This window comes from Pleuronectes platessa, chromosome 9 (assembly GCF_947347685.1).
Source record: "Pleuronectes platessa chromosome 9, fPlePla1.1, whole genome shotgun sequence".
In the NCBI taxonomy this organism is placed as follows: Eukaryota; Metazoa; Chordata; class Actinopteri; order Pleuronectiformes; family Pleuronectidae; genus Pleuronectes; species Pleuronectes platessa.
The window spans coordinates 14,708,816-14,723,811 of NC_070634.1; the positions used below are offsets into that span (position 1 = coordinate 14,708,816).

General features: G+C 40.2%; 2 protein-coding genes across 2 annotated transcripts in view; one reads left to right on the forward strand and one right to left on the reverse strand.

The window, feature by feature from the left end:
- The window catches only part of faf1 (Fas (TNFRSF6) associated factor 1), a 57,300-nt gene extending 55,946 nt beyond the window's left edge, over positions 1–1,354 (reverse strand). The window contains exon 1 of the mRNA XM_053431045.1: positions 1,036–1,354. Coding sequence (XP_053287020.1) covers positions 1,036–1,095 — 60 coding nt within the window. The 5' untranslated portion in view covers positions 1,096–1,354. The remainder of the gene's footprint in view (positions 1–1,035) is intronic.
- A 9,552-nt stretch (positions 1,355–10,906) lies between these two features.
- On the forward strand, positions 10,907–14,146 carry cdkn2c (cyclin-dependent kinase inhibitor 2C (p18, inhibits CDK4)). The gene is made up of 3 exons (XM_053430943.1): positions 10,907–11,066; positions 11,743–12,100; positions 13,272–14,146. Exons 1-3 carry the CDS (start codon positions 10,935–10,937, stop codon positions 13,274–13,276), a joined length of 495 nt encoding a protein of 164 aa, XP_053286918.1. The 5' UTR covers positions 10,907–10,934; the 3' UTR covers positions 13,277–14,146.
- The last annotated feature ends 850 nt before the right edge of the window (positions 14,147–14,996 follow it).

Sequence of the window (14,996 nt, forward strand, 5' to 3'; positions counted from 1 at the left end):
ATAAAGGGTGTAGCATCTCCTTCCGGAATTTAGCCCAAAATATTTCCAATGAGTTCTGAATCTAAATTTGAGCCCTATGAACTGACCATGCAGATTGTAATTCAGTGGAGGTTTTAAAGCGTCAGTGTAAATGAATATCAAATAATCCTAGTTATGTTTTTACTAGTGTGTTTCATCTAAATTGTACAAATTGTTGTTTTCTTTACCCTAGAATAGGCCCTGTATATTTAGATACCTAATATTTACACTGGGAGCTGGTCCTCTCTAAGAAGGTCCCCATGTTTGTTTACAGTAGTCCACACTGGACAAGCAAAACACCGTTTGAGTTTTTAAGACAACTGACGGCTACCACGGGTTCTTCTTCATGTTTGGAGGGGGGGGGGGGGGGGGGAGTTGTATTCAGCTGCAACTTCACCACTAGCTTCTACACACTGAAGCTTAAAAGTGCTAATTTAACAACAAATGTATTGTGGCCTGTCGTCACGGGAATAAATTTCACATTAACACTCAGTCTACGATCCAGAGCAAGTATGCAGGACTTTACTGCCATTGTTGGTGTCCTGGATTTCCCCCCACTATCAAAACACACTTTGGTGCATGCACGTCGGGACTAAAAACGTGTTATCATGGAGCGACAGCGTTTGTGACGGGGATTGGAAAACAACAACAACAGGCGAAGTGTAAACAGTTTGACAGTTAACATGAGCGCAGTGGATCCCCTTTACATCACCGTTATCTGAGGAGCGAGCACACGTGGAAACCCAGCTGCAAACACAGATCATGCCTTTGTTTACACCGACAGCTGAGGAGCAGCGTTACCCGGCGAGCGAGCTTTCAGCTAATGACTGCTCTGAGACTCAGTTAGCAAGCTGTCAGTGAGTTAGCTCGGGGAGCTAGCTCGGCTCAGCTCTGCTGTTTACGGCTGCGGTCAGCTCTCGGGGACGGTTGTTGACACAGTCTCGGGCTTCGTCCACAGCAGCGGACACATTCACCAACCGATGAACACGACACGCGGGACACACAAAGGAGACACACCTGAAAGTCGGCCAGAATCATCTCTCTGTCCATGTTGCTCTCGCCGCTCTCGGAGGCCATGGCAATGACTGGCTAAAAGCAATTCTTCTCCCACTGGCTCTCGTCGCTCTCCTCTCACCGAGGGACACTGAATACGGATATAACTCTTTGGCTCAGACGTGGCGACGACTGAGAAGTTGGCGAACCAGAGGGGTTGAACTTTGTCGGGATTTAACAGCTTCAGGCGGACAAGAATGCGTGAAGTAACGCAGCACTGCTCAGTTATCTCGTATCATTATTGTTAGTCCATCGCTTTACGGCTGTCGTAAAGCGGCCGCAGATGTTGAAAAACTGGATGCGACGAGGACCTGAGACTCGGTTTACTCTCGCCGCAGATAGGACACTGATGCGGGAAAACTACAAGCTATGGTGTGGCAACTCTGGCCTGGGTAAAATGGATGTGAGCTTAAAGGGGCACCTAATTATCCCTGAACAAATATGGGCCCTTTTGGCAAACATGGGGTGCTCTAGGTAAAGTGTAATCTGGAAGTGAAGCTAAAGTGGCCCATGTGGTAAATGGTGAATATGGCCCAAATAGAAAAAAATAACTAGTTTGGGCCACCGTTGGTAGTATTGCTGTGGCTTACTTCTGGCTTAAGTCTGGCAAACAGGAACTGAGGGCACATGTGCCATCACGCCACGCAGTATGTGTTCAGTGAGGGCCTAATCTTGGCCATCACAATGTTGCATATATGGCTGCACCATTACAAACATGGACATCTCTTTATAATGCTGCTAACACGAAAACAGGTCATCCCACCTTAGAATCAAAAAGAAAACAAAGAAAAGTCGTTTCACTCAGTACTTACCCTAACCCTAACTTAACTCACATAGTTTGAAGATTCAACTTGCTGTGAATATTCGGCACAGAAATAAACCCTCGGTTTACAGAATAATAACTATACTAAACCAGTAGCAAAACCGGATTTTTTTCTGCCATACATGTGCACAATTTACACATAGAGGCCAATTATATGTCCTACATTTATGCACAATTCCTGATTCAGTAAGGTGCACATTTAAGTCATTTTCTTGTTAATGGTTAATGCTTTACAGCCACATTCACACAGTGCTTCAATACTAATTGTTGATTCAGTCACACACAATTCATACACAAGTTGTGCATAGTTGTCTGGGGCATTTTGGTTCAGTTTTTTTGCCCAAGGACACTTCAGAATGCAGACTGGGGGAGGAGACCATCTTGTTAGTGGACGACCCTCTTTGCCTCCTGCCTACAGAGATAAGATAAGATAATCCTTCATTCGTCCCAGAATGGGTAAATTTGCTGTGTTGCAGCAGTAAAAAAAGGACAGTCAAAATATAGACTTAGGTAAAAGTAAAACCTATGTAAACATGTAATGTAAACGCAAGGAAATGTAAAAAGATGTATAGAATAGAACTTAAACATACACAGAGTATATATTTATATATACAGTATGAGCAGAGGATAAGATTAGATAAATCTGTATTGATCACCCAGGTGATCAAGGGCGTAAGCAAATGGTATATACACTAAAAATACAGAGAATATGCACATCATATACACCTTTCACAATGGAAATATTGTTAATAGAGAAAATACTTGAGTACAGTGCAGTGGCATACAATTATTGAATGAGGATGTAATCTTTATTTGTGCATAATGGAGTTATTAATGTTGATATATTAGACTGCTATAAGTATTATGTCAGTGTGTAGTATATGCAGTGTAACAGGATTGCACATTAGCTGTTGAATTGCACATTGAAAATAAGTTCAACCTGAGTGGGTTTATAGTACTATCCCTGACTGGGAGCAGAGCTGGTTGTACAGTGAGACAGCCACAGGAAGGAACTACAGGCCGCTCACACCTATTGATGATTTAGCCTCCAGGTCTTCTAACTTGCATGCATGTGGACTGTAGGAAGACACGAGGAGAGCATGCAAACTCCACACAGTCCTTGCTACAAACACTTCTTCATCGTGTTCAGTTTTTATTGGCAGCAAACCAGCTTAGAGGTGCATAACCACCACCAGCTGAACTGGGGTGTGGAACAAGAGATTAGGCAGAAACACAACAAAATGTATATCGTTTCAGTCAAATCCGTGTCTCTCGTGAATTTAATAATCTCATGGTTAATCTTGCCTGCGTTTTTTTCTAAAACACCTGACATTGAAAAGTCATGGTGTTTTTCCCTCCGTAGAGACTTTCCAGTTGGGTGCTTGCCAATTTTATACAATGTTCTGACCTGTTTGTCATTCAAACGAATGATGACACCTTTTCCTCCCTTCGTTTCCAGTCCATATTTTGAAGAGAAGCTCCACCTGCTCCCCACTCCTGCCCTGCCAAACAATGAAGTACTGTTCTTATAGTTTCAAAGAAAGGGGTGTGATTATCTGCCGTCTTGAAAAACTAATTACTTGGTTACTTTTGCTACAGAAAATGTAAATCCCCAATTACTTTTTTTCGACTTCAACTATTGCAGCTTGCATTTTTTTATTTATATATGATACATTACGACCTCTTATCTACAGAGCCCCTTCCTCCGCATACAAAGATTTTGTCCTTCACCTACTCTTATTTGTATTTTTCGTGTCAAGTAAGAAGTTCAAAACATAATTATATGGTCTGCCATCAATACCAACAGATTCAATTTAATAAATAGCCCTTCTTTCCAGAGCATGTCGTATGCCTTTTCCCCATCCAGGAAGACAGCTATCACTACCTCCTTGTTGGTCTGTGCTTTTCTAATATCTGATTCTTAGCACAATTCAGAGTCTATTGTATTACGGGCCCTATAGAACCCACACTCCCCCCAGCAGCCTCCGCTCCTGATGCCAACCTACTGTCTCCATCACACTAAGCAGCAAACCTGGAGTGGCAGAACCTTCTCCGTAGCTTCCCCCTCCCTCTAGAACCCCCCTTCCCAAAACACATCAGAGAATGCAGATAATTGTCCACTTTCAAATCACTAATTAAAACCCACTTATTCAGAACTAGCGATCTATGTTGTGTTTTTATAATTGTAGTGTTTTTTGTTGTATAAAGTGTCTTTGAGTATCTTAAAGTGCTTTAAAGGACCCATCGTATGCCCATTTTACCACAGTTGATATGGTTCCTTGGGGTCTTAATGAAATGTCTGTTGCATATTTAGGTCAAAATACCACAAGGATCATTTAAAGCAGCACCTTTTTACCCTGTCTAAAACAGCCCTCCTCAGATTGACCTCTTTTGAGTGCCCCCCCCCCTCCCCTCCTTCATGAGATACAAGCGCCCAGATTTTAAGCTATCCATTACCTCTGTAGAAATATGGCTACTGGAGACGAAGATACAATCTTGCAACAATATCGTTTTGAACCAGAGTCAGGTGAGCAGAAGCCTGGCTGCGAGCAGGGGCGGCGCGTCCCATTGGGCAAGTCGGGCAGTTGCCCAGGGCCTCGGCTCCCAGATAGCAGACACACACACACGCCCTGGGGATCCGGCCCCCGCCCCGCTCACTCGCTCAGAGACACAGTGAGATCAGAGCTTGTTCGTTCTTAACAGTGGAAACAGTGAAAACACAGAGTTTCTCTGGTCACAGCTGCTGAGATCAGCGCCGCAGCTTCTTGATCAGAGCAGTAGCTGCAGGTGGTTTGTAGCGAGCTTCAGTTTCTGTGTCCGCCTCCAGTCTGACCTGCTCTCACGTTTTGTTTTCATATTTCGTCAACTAAAATATGCGTCAGATCCTATTACGTCCCAGGGCTTTTTCCTGCAGGTCGCTAATCTATAGTGTCCGACCCCCCGCCTCGGTAAACTAACCCCAAAAAGAAAAATCTGGGAGGAAAATAGAGAGTTTAATTCTGCGTGGATAAATTAATTTGCTTTCACTGCCAACGATGCAGGTTTACCTGTATGCTTGATATGTGGCGAGGAATTAGCAAACAAAAATAAATGTAATGTTGGAAGATATTTCCAGAGCAAGGACACAGCATCTGCTGAAAAGTACCAAGCTGGAGATGAGCAAAAAAAGCATATTTCTGTATTTCATTTATTTCAAAGTAGGCCTACACATGTATTTTGTTCTCCTCTTCATAAGATTTTGGTGTTTTCCTTTTTTGTAACAGGTTAAAATAGCAGTTAAATGTTTTTTAATTGTCGTTCTATAATTTAATTTTTTATTGGGGGGGGCCTCAAAATTGTTCTTTGTGCAGGGCCTCCAATTAGCAAGAACCGTCCCTGGCTGGAGAGCCCCAGCGCCCCAGCGAAGCCCCGCAGTGGGAGCAGTGGGAGCTGGAGCTGGTGCAGCAGCAGCATCCTTCCACACTGTTGAGTCAACGTTTAGAGGTGTCCCGGGGTCTCCGCCTCAACGTTCGGCATGTTTATGCGGCCACTTAGATGTCTGACGGGTAGCAGCAGCGAGCTGTCTACCCGGGGAGAGGGTGGAGCGCGTCAGCTAGCGTTAGCTCGCGAGCTTATACTAGCCGGGGAGCCGGGCCATCTCTCCCCAGAGCCGGTGATATGATGGTGGGGGGTGGTCCCAGGCCATGTAGCGAGACGCCCTACATGGGCATGGTTGGAACATGACGTATTTTTCGGTCGTAATCCCATTCGACGCCATCTAGAGTATCGTTTCTGACATAGAGGAACCACAGCAAATCGTGGGAGTTGTTTTTTTTCAGAGTTTTTGGGACGGTAGACATGCCAGATACCCACATTAACGTCTAGAAGCACTACAAAAGTGGAATTTTCATAATATGTCACCTTTAAATGTTTCTCATTTTTATTTTGCTCCAATATTTTTGTATTTTTTAAACTTTTTATTGCATGATAATTGTTGATCATATAATTTCAAGCAACTGCCTTAAGGTAATTTTTGTGCATAATAAATGACATTGATCATAACATATTGGGAGTTCCTTGCACGTCTACACCATGTTATCGGTAGATAAGATAATGATTGAGTGAATGCAGTGGAGGCCTTGCTATATGCAAAATAAACACACAAGAGGATTAAAAGGATTTGAAGCAGGGGCGTCGTTAGGCCTGTTTTAGGGGGGCTGAAGATTTTTTTTTCTTTTTTCTTTTTTTAATTAAACTATTGTTTTACACATGGACAAGTTATTTATAACTCTAACATGCTACATATGTGAGTGCGTTTCTGGTATTTTATGTTTTCTCCCCCTTCAAATTACAATCCAATAGCCTCTCATCATACTTAACGATAAAAGACCGGGCACTAGGACCTTGGGGAGTCTGCATCGCTGCTGCGCTGGCTTTCTCACTCTGCCATGGAGTTTAGCTCATAGTAAATGATGCACGGAGTGAAATTGTAAGTACAGGTAGTTACAGAATGTGGCTATCTGTAGTTGTTAACGATTGTTACCTGCTTAAATGTAGGTTTACCTGAGGCAAATGAAAGGGAATATTGTAATGAGCTATGTTAACACTAAGCTAGCTAGCTAGCTATTTTGTTAGAAAATGTCTTCAGTGAGCAAGAGTGTGAACGAGCAAATTTGAAATGTAAGAAATAACTATCGACAGCTCTCTATTCTTTGCATTAATATCTATCTCTAGTATTTTAAACAATAATATCAGTGCCTATAGAATGTTGTTTATAATCAGTTCATATTTGTGTTGTCAAATTTCACAATGACCCTGAAATTCTGTCTCTTCTGTTATCTTATACTGAATGAATGCAAGCAAAGATACAGAGAAAAATCACACTCTTTCTGATTGAACCAATCTATGAACTTTATGAAACATGGATATCCGCAGCCCCAAATGAGCCCCAAAAAAATTGGCGCGCGCTGTGGGCGCAAACATTCAGCATCCCTAGGGGCTAAGCCCCCCCTTTCTTTCAATCCTAGACACGACCCTGATTTGAAGTATAATGGGAACATTACATTCTATAGTATAGATAGAGATTACTCAGAAAATAACTTTCTCCTTCATCAAAGGTTTCAGTCATTTATTGTCACAGCAAAGCACACAGCTCTGGTTGTCTAAGTGGCTATATCATAGTGTTTAAAACTCATAAACACCACATTTAAGCATAGATCGAATAAAGTTGTGTGGATGTATTTTATTAATATATATTACAAATAAACCAGCCACCCATCAGCCAACTGACCACTTCTCCTCTAAACCAACCCTTCAGCAGTCCTGACATGCAGCCTCCCAGTGCTATGTTGAATCAGGGTATGTTGTGGTGACATCTTTAGATAACAAACACATCCAGATCCAGAGTTGTGTATGATGTATTTTTTGTAAGGTGTTATACAAGTAAGTAATACATAGGTCAGAGTAACAAACCTAGGAAATCGTCCATAAAGATGATCGATGTTGGTGAACTTTGTTTCTACAATTTTCATGACATTACATTACATTATGTAATTGAAATATTTTTTTTTACAGTTGTGGTATTAAATTGTAGTATTATACATAGACTACTTGAATGTTGCGATGACGATAGGAATTGCGCTAAATAAACAACTGCTTATGTTTCACTGCTAAATTAGACCCCATACAGTGAGTAGCCTACGCAGACACTGACATTTGTATTTTTTGATTTTGTGATGATCAGTGTTGATATTCTGGCGTCATTTCAAACTAATCAATGTTTAAACTGTAGAAAATCTGAGACGTCAGCTGAGTTTGTGAAAGAGAGAAAAGAGAGCAGTGAGTCGGTGTGTGTGCTGTTACCTTTCCCTAGGATTCTTGGACTATATTAAAGAAGATGTGCAATTCTTTTACATAATCAACCGCTCAATTTGCCCCGGGACTAATGTGATTACTAGCAGCTTTTTATGAGGCTGCAGGAAATTTTATGTTCTAAAGCCAAATAAGGTTTGCTGCCATTCAGTGGTTATTTCTTCCAACCAGCTGACTAGTAGATGGGTTTGAAGTTGAGCAGATAATGAGATGAAATGTTGCTGGTGAAAATTACAATAATCAGGTCATTTACATCAACCAGATAACTGTGTGTTTTCAGGTAATGAGTATGTCCACCAGAGGGAGCAAGTGTTAGCCTGAGATGCAACAAACGCCCTTGAAATCTATGCTTGAAATCCTTCCCCACTAAAAAGCATTGCTTACTGTATATGCTTACACCTGTTATTGAACTGGATCCAAATTATTTGTTCACACGGTCAAAGCTATGTATTTGTTGTATTTCGCCCCCAATTTGCGGCTGGGATAGTGCAAGATAAAAATACAGAATGTTTCCCACAAGGCAGATGATAAAATGTGGAAAAGAGTATACGTGCAGAAGAGGAAGTGTTCGACCAGTGGCTTTCAAACCTTTTCTCTCATGCCCCACTTTGGAGATCGAATCATTTTCATGCCCTACCCGCTCCCCTGCCCCAACAAAATGATGACAAAATGGGCCAAGTTTAACTTGTATATTTGCATAACATACACATGAACATTAAATCCACATTACTTTCAGGAATTTCTGATGTACAAATAAAAAACCTTTTTCAAACAACTTTTTGTGACATTTGTCGCTTTTTTCAAAAAATAGTGCCATAACTCTGCTTAAATTTAACATAATTGAAGTTCTTTTGTTGACTTTTATCACTTAATTCCGCCATCAGTCTGTACTTTTTCAATACTAGAGAAAAAATAAATTCAATTATAATCACTTTGCTACTAAGATGATAAAGTACACTTGACATCTATTGCACTTCTGTTCTGTCCGTCCTGGTAGAGGGATCCCTCACATGTGGCTCTCGCTGAGGTTTCTACGATCTTTTGACCCTGTTAAAATTTGTTTTAGTAGTTTTTCCTGACTCTTGTTGATGGTTAAGGACAGAGGATGTCAAAACTTGTTAAAGCTCTATGAGACAAATTGACAAACAGTTTTAGAGAAAGGTGGCACTGGTACATTGAGGCCCACATTAACAACGTGACTGAAACCTCATGTTCAAATTTATGACCATATAAGGAATGAATCGGACAAAAGCTGAAATGCTGATTCATGCCTTTATTCCCTGCAATTTGGTATCTTAAAGCTTCAACAGTTTTTACCGCTGGTTTACATTGTATTGAGTTAAGTTAATATGTTTAATAAATTGGACATCAATACGTTAATATGTTTAACGTTCTGATATCTATTGTTATATGTCTAATTCGCAAATAATAACAAGCTTTATTTATCTGGTGCCTTTTTAAACACAATTACAATGCATTACAAGTTTAAATGAAGAATTGCAGGCAAATACAGAAATAAAACAAATGTAACAGATGATAAAAGAGACAAAACAAGAGAAAATAAAACATTTAAAAAATATTTAGATAAGATCATAACTATAGGAGAGATCTCACCTATAGACATGTGTCTTTAATGATCATTCAATCCACATTACTCTCAGGAATTAACCTTTTTCAAACAACTTTTTGTGACATTTGTCGCTTTTAAAAAAAAATAGTGCCATAACTTTGATTAAATTTAACGTAATTGAAGTTCTTTTGTTGACTTTTATCACTATATTCCTCCGTCAGTCTGTACTTTTTCAATACTAGAGAAAAAATAAATTCAATTATAATCACTTTGCTACTAAGATGATAAAGTACACTTGACATCTATTGCACTTCTGTCCGTCCTGGGAGAGGGATCCCTCACATGTGGCTCTCGCTGAGGTTTCTACGATCTTTTGACCCTGTTAAAATTTGTTTTAGTAATTTTTCCTGACTCTTGTTGATGGTTAAGGACAGAGGATGTCAAAACTTGTTAAAGCTCTATGAGACAAATTGACAAACAGTTTTAGAGAAAGGTGGCACTGGTACATTGAGGCCCACATTAACAACGTGACTGAAACCTCATGTTCAAATTTATGACCATATAAGGAATGAATCGGACAAAAGCTGAAATGCTGATTCATGCCTTTATTCCCTGCAATTTGGTATCTTAAAGCTTCAACAGTTTTTACCGCTGGTTTACATTGTATTGAGTTAAGTTAATATGTTTAATAAATTGGGCATCAATACGTTAATATGTTTAACGTTCTGATATCTATTGTTATATGTCTAATTCGCAAATAATAACAAGCTTTATTTATCTGGTGCCTTTTTAAACACAATTACAATGCATTACAAGTTTAAATGAAGAATTGCAGGCAAATACAGAAATAAAACAAATGTAACAGATGATAAAAGAGACAAAACAAGAGAAAATAAAACATTTAAAAAATATTTAGATAAGATCATAACTATAGGAGAGATCTCACCTATAGACATGTGTCTTTAATGATCATTCAATCCACATTACTCTCAGGAATTAACCTTTTTCAAACAACTTTTTGTGACATTTGTCGCTTTTAAAAAAAAATAGTGCCATAACTTTGATTAAATTTAACGTAATTGAAGTTCTTTTGTTGACTTTTATCACTATATTCCTCCGTCAGTCTGTACTTTTTCAATACTAGAGAAAAAATAAATTCAATTATAATCACTTTGTTACTAAGATGATAAAGTACACTTGACATCTATTGCACTTCTGTCCGTCCTGGGAGAGGGATCCCTCACATGTGGCTCTCGCTGAGGTTTCTACGATCTTTTACTCTTACTGAGGGTTAAGGACAGAGGATGTCACACCATGTTAAAGCCCTATGAGACAAATCTTAATTTGTTGGGTCTCAGACATAAAATACACACTGGTCTCTCCTCATATCCTATCGCATTGACTGTGAACCCAAGAGCAAGAAAGGCTTCATCATACTTTCGTTTCAACGTTTAGGGGAGAGCGGGGTAATGTGGGAAATCGGGTAATGTGAGTATGTGTATCTAGGCAACGGAACACATTTGTGGTCATGTGACCATTATGTTTTCAAGCCCCTCTCATTCCATCATTCCTTCCCCACTAAAAAGCATTGGTTTCTGTCAGCTCCTTCATTCAGCAACAATGACCGACCAGCGTCTGACTGACGAGCTCTGCGATGCTTGTGCCGCTGGAAATCTACCAAAAGTTTTGTCTTCGCTGCAAAGTGGAGCAGAAGTCAATGGATTAAATACATTTAAGAAAACTGCTCTCCAGGTGGGTACAGACTTCCAGCACGCTGCATCTAGTTTGACTTTTTTAATTTACTTGTCATATGTTTCCAGGAGACTTTGTTCATTGATACATATAAGATTGATAATTAATCATCGAATCTGTGAAAGAGAGGAAATTGAACAATGTGGCCTATCTGCCCTAAGCGAGACATACATAAAGCTCACACAAGAAAAAAAGGAACTAAACTAGTTTAGAGCAGATTCAAGCAATAAGATCTTTCTTTTATTTTTCTTTCTCAAGTGAATCTGCAGGCAACAGCATATATTATACACTTCATCCTGAGAAAGTTACTAATATAGTAATGATAAGAATAATAGAAAATAATAGAAATAGTTTTTTATATCGTGCCACTCATAACATACATTATCTTATAAAGCCTAATAAAAAATGATAGTCCAGACTATAATGTGTTGCTGTATAGCTGAGACTATTATGAATTAGATCTGATTGTGTGAACTGCTGAAACAATTTGCTGCTGGAATCTTTTTGGTGAATTTTTGAAATATTTCATATATATTTTTTGTTGTAAGAAGTATTTAGCCCTTGCCATATGCAGTATGTCTATCATCTCTATACAGTTAAAACAAACATTTCAAAGAATCTCTCTCTCTCTCTCTCTCTCTCTCTCTCTCTCTCCCTCTCTCTCTCTCTCTTTCAGGTGGTGAAGCTGAGCAGCACCGCCGTGGTCGAAACTCTTATCGATGGGGGGGCGAGCCCCGACGTGCGCGACCCGGACAGCGGTCGCACGGTGACCCATGACGCCGCGCGTGAAGGGTCTCTGGATACCGTGCGCGTGCTGATGCGTGCTAGGGCGAACGTGAACCTCGTGGACGACCAGGGCAACCTGCCGCTGCACCTGGCCTCCAGGGGGGGCCATCTGCAGGTGGTGCAGCTGCTGATCCCACGCACCGCGTACCCCCGCGCGACCAACGGCCTGGGATACACCGCCGCGCAGCTCGCGCACTTCCACCGCAGGCTGGACACCGCAAAATACATCGACAAGTATCTGAGCGCAAGTGAGTCGATTTGATATCTGAACATTTTAATTTCAAGATGTCTTGAAGGTGGCACTGGTACATTGAGAAGTGCTGGGAAATAATCTGGGTCAGCTAACTGGGTCAGCTAACCCCATTAAAAGCGTAACCAAAACTTAATTTTCCAACTTATGACCATATAAGGTATCGGAATTGAAGGCAACCAATCAGAAACAGTTACAGTACAAAGCAAACACTATTTAAAAGCAATTCGGGGATCACAAAGCAGCAGAGCAAATAATCAATAAGATCAGAACTATAGGAGAAAGCTCACCTAAAAAATGTGTCTGTGTGGGAGATTTATTATTTATATATACATATTATTTTTCTTAAATATAAATATATCATATTTCAGTTATATGTTTTACCTCAGATAATGATGTTATCACTGTTCCTTTCTTTGTTTTTGCTTTTTCAACAAGAGAGACACTTCTAGAATAAAATTAATATTTATTTTAGTGTGTTGTATTTTTACTTATCTCTCTGTATCAGGAGCCTTATGTCAAAGTACTGTGCTATAAAACATGTACAATGAGGCCCACTGCATGATAATAAAGGGAGTGGGGCAGGTGGTGAGGAGCTTTAGGTGATTTTAAACGCACAGCTTTTGGTGCGTAAAGACACATTTACGCAGTCGCGGCCTCGTCGGTGTCACCGTGCGCAAAGCTGTGAACGTATTTATTGGTTGTCTATTGGATAATGATCAATCATCCGATCGGTTTCGTTACTCAGCCGTTCGTGTTTATTTATTAGAGATAAAGAGACTAAATTAACACAAGTGCGACCTATAAAAAGGCCCCAAAGTATTTTACCGGCTTTATTATCGTGCAGTGGGCCTCATTGTTCATGTTTTATTACTGTACATGTGCTCTGCTGCTGTGTGATCCTCGAATTGCTTTTAAATAGTTTCTTAGTGTTTGCTCTATACTGTAACTGTAACTGTTACATTTTCATTTTCTTTCATATTTAAAATCATCTTACAATAATTTTTATTTTACTTCGATGGATCCCTGTGCCATAATAAGATATGCACTATTGTAATAGCTTCTGATGTTGTTTCATATTGTCCGTCTATAATTGCTTTTATTTAGTTTCATTATTATCATTTAAGATAAATTAGCCAAATACTCATTCTTTGTTTTCTCTTTTACAGACTAAATGATGAAGACACCCACTTCAATAGGCTGAAACCTTCGTATGATTCTAGTACTCTGCTCTTTCCTTTTCCTTTTACTTGGACTTTAACATTTGATTATAATTTATTCAAAAAATACCCCCAGTTAATTGATCATATAACACTTCTAACATAAACCCTGTGTTAATCTGGCACATGTATACCTTCTAGTGCAATCCAGTACAAAAACTAAATTCTACAGAAGGTATTGGTCATTTTTTGTTAAAAATTTCAGGGAAGTTTAAATTCAGATTTACAGTATATGGAGTCACTGGTGTATTGGAATAAATTATATTGGAATGTGGCAAACAATAACTTATATCCTCTGAGATGCTTGTAAATGAGAATCACCTCATCTCAATATGGAACAGTCCAGATAAAACTGTTTGGCTGATCTTTTGTTTATTATTTTTGTAATTCTTCCTTTTCATTTTTGCTTCTCTCGCGTGTTAGAAACGTTATCAACATCCCCACACACTTGCAGTAAAATCCTGTGGAGGATCTCCTGCTGTTTTCTCACATCGACTACTCTGGACTATTGTGGACTTTATGGGGCCAGACTGAGAAAGTCCGCAGAAAGTCTGGAGGCTCTAACTCGCACATTTACAGTCCCTGTGGAGAATGACCGGTGGATCTCTGGAGTTCAGTGCAATTCTGAAAGTAGCTTATGTCGAATTTTGAGATTTTCATGACACTTTGAAAGAGGCATTCAATCAACCCTAACTGTACCTTTTAAGGACAGAGCCTCCTTCTGCTTACCCTGCATGAGAAAGATATAAGAAGAAAAATGAACGAACTCCCTTCTCTCTGCTCGCTCTCTTTGTGTGAAATCTGCTATAGAAAAAAATACACAATAAAAGACAGCAATGAATCCCTGCTTGTTTCCACGTGTGTGTGTGTGTGTATGTGTGTGTGTGTGTATGTTAGTATTATAAAAACTAAGACATCTAGTGGTGAAGTTGTATGTTGCAGCTGCAGCTTTGTGGATTCGGCCCTCATTTCTCCTCTTTCAGCACCGTCATTAACATCCATGGCGTTTTGACAGCCACCAGGGGGACTTCCTCCATTTTGTTCATTTTGTTCAAATATGCCCCTAGAGGCAAGGATTATGTTTTAATGTGTGAGGACCTTATCTCTTCCGTTTTTTAGAATATAGTTCAATGCCCCTATAGAGGCCAGGTGAAATACCCATTGAAAGCCCATTGAAATAAAAGGCAATTTTTGAGTGCCTGACCCTGGGTTCTTCATCACATTATTTCTGGACATAAGTTTTCCTTGAATCTTTTGGCATTATTCCCTTCCATGAGCAGCAGTGGTTTAAGGGGACCCCAGCAGGGCCGGGTCTAGGCAGGGGCAAGAGGGGGCCTGGCCCCCTCAAATAAATGTTGTGCCCCCTCAAACTAAATAGGGTTAGGGTTAGGGTTAGGGTTAGGGTTAGGCACAATGCCCCCTCAAGATTTGTGGCGGCCCCCTCATACATGCCTGTCTAGACCCGGCCCTGGACCCCAGTAGCGCTCCTGCCTGTGTAGGAAGAAGGCCAACCGGATAATCAAAGACCACTATCACCCCAGCCGTAAACTGCTCTGCCTGCTGCCGTCTGGCCGACGGGACCGCAGCATCCGGGCCCGCACCACCAGGCTCAGAGACAGTTTCATCCCCAAGTCCATAAGACTTTTAAACTTCTCCACTCTGTCATAACTCAAA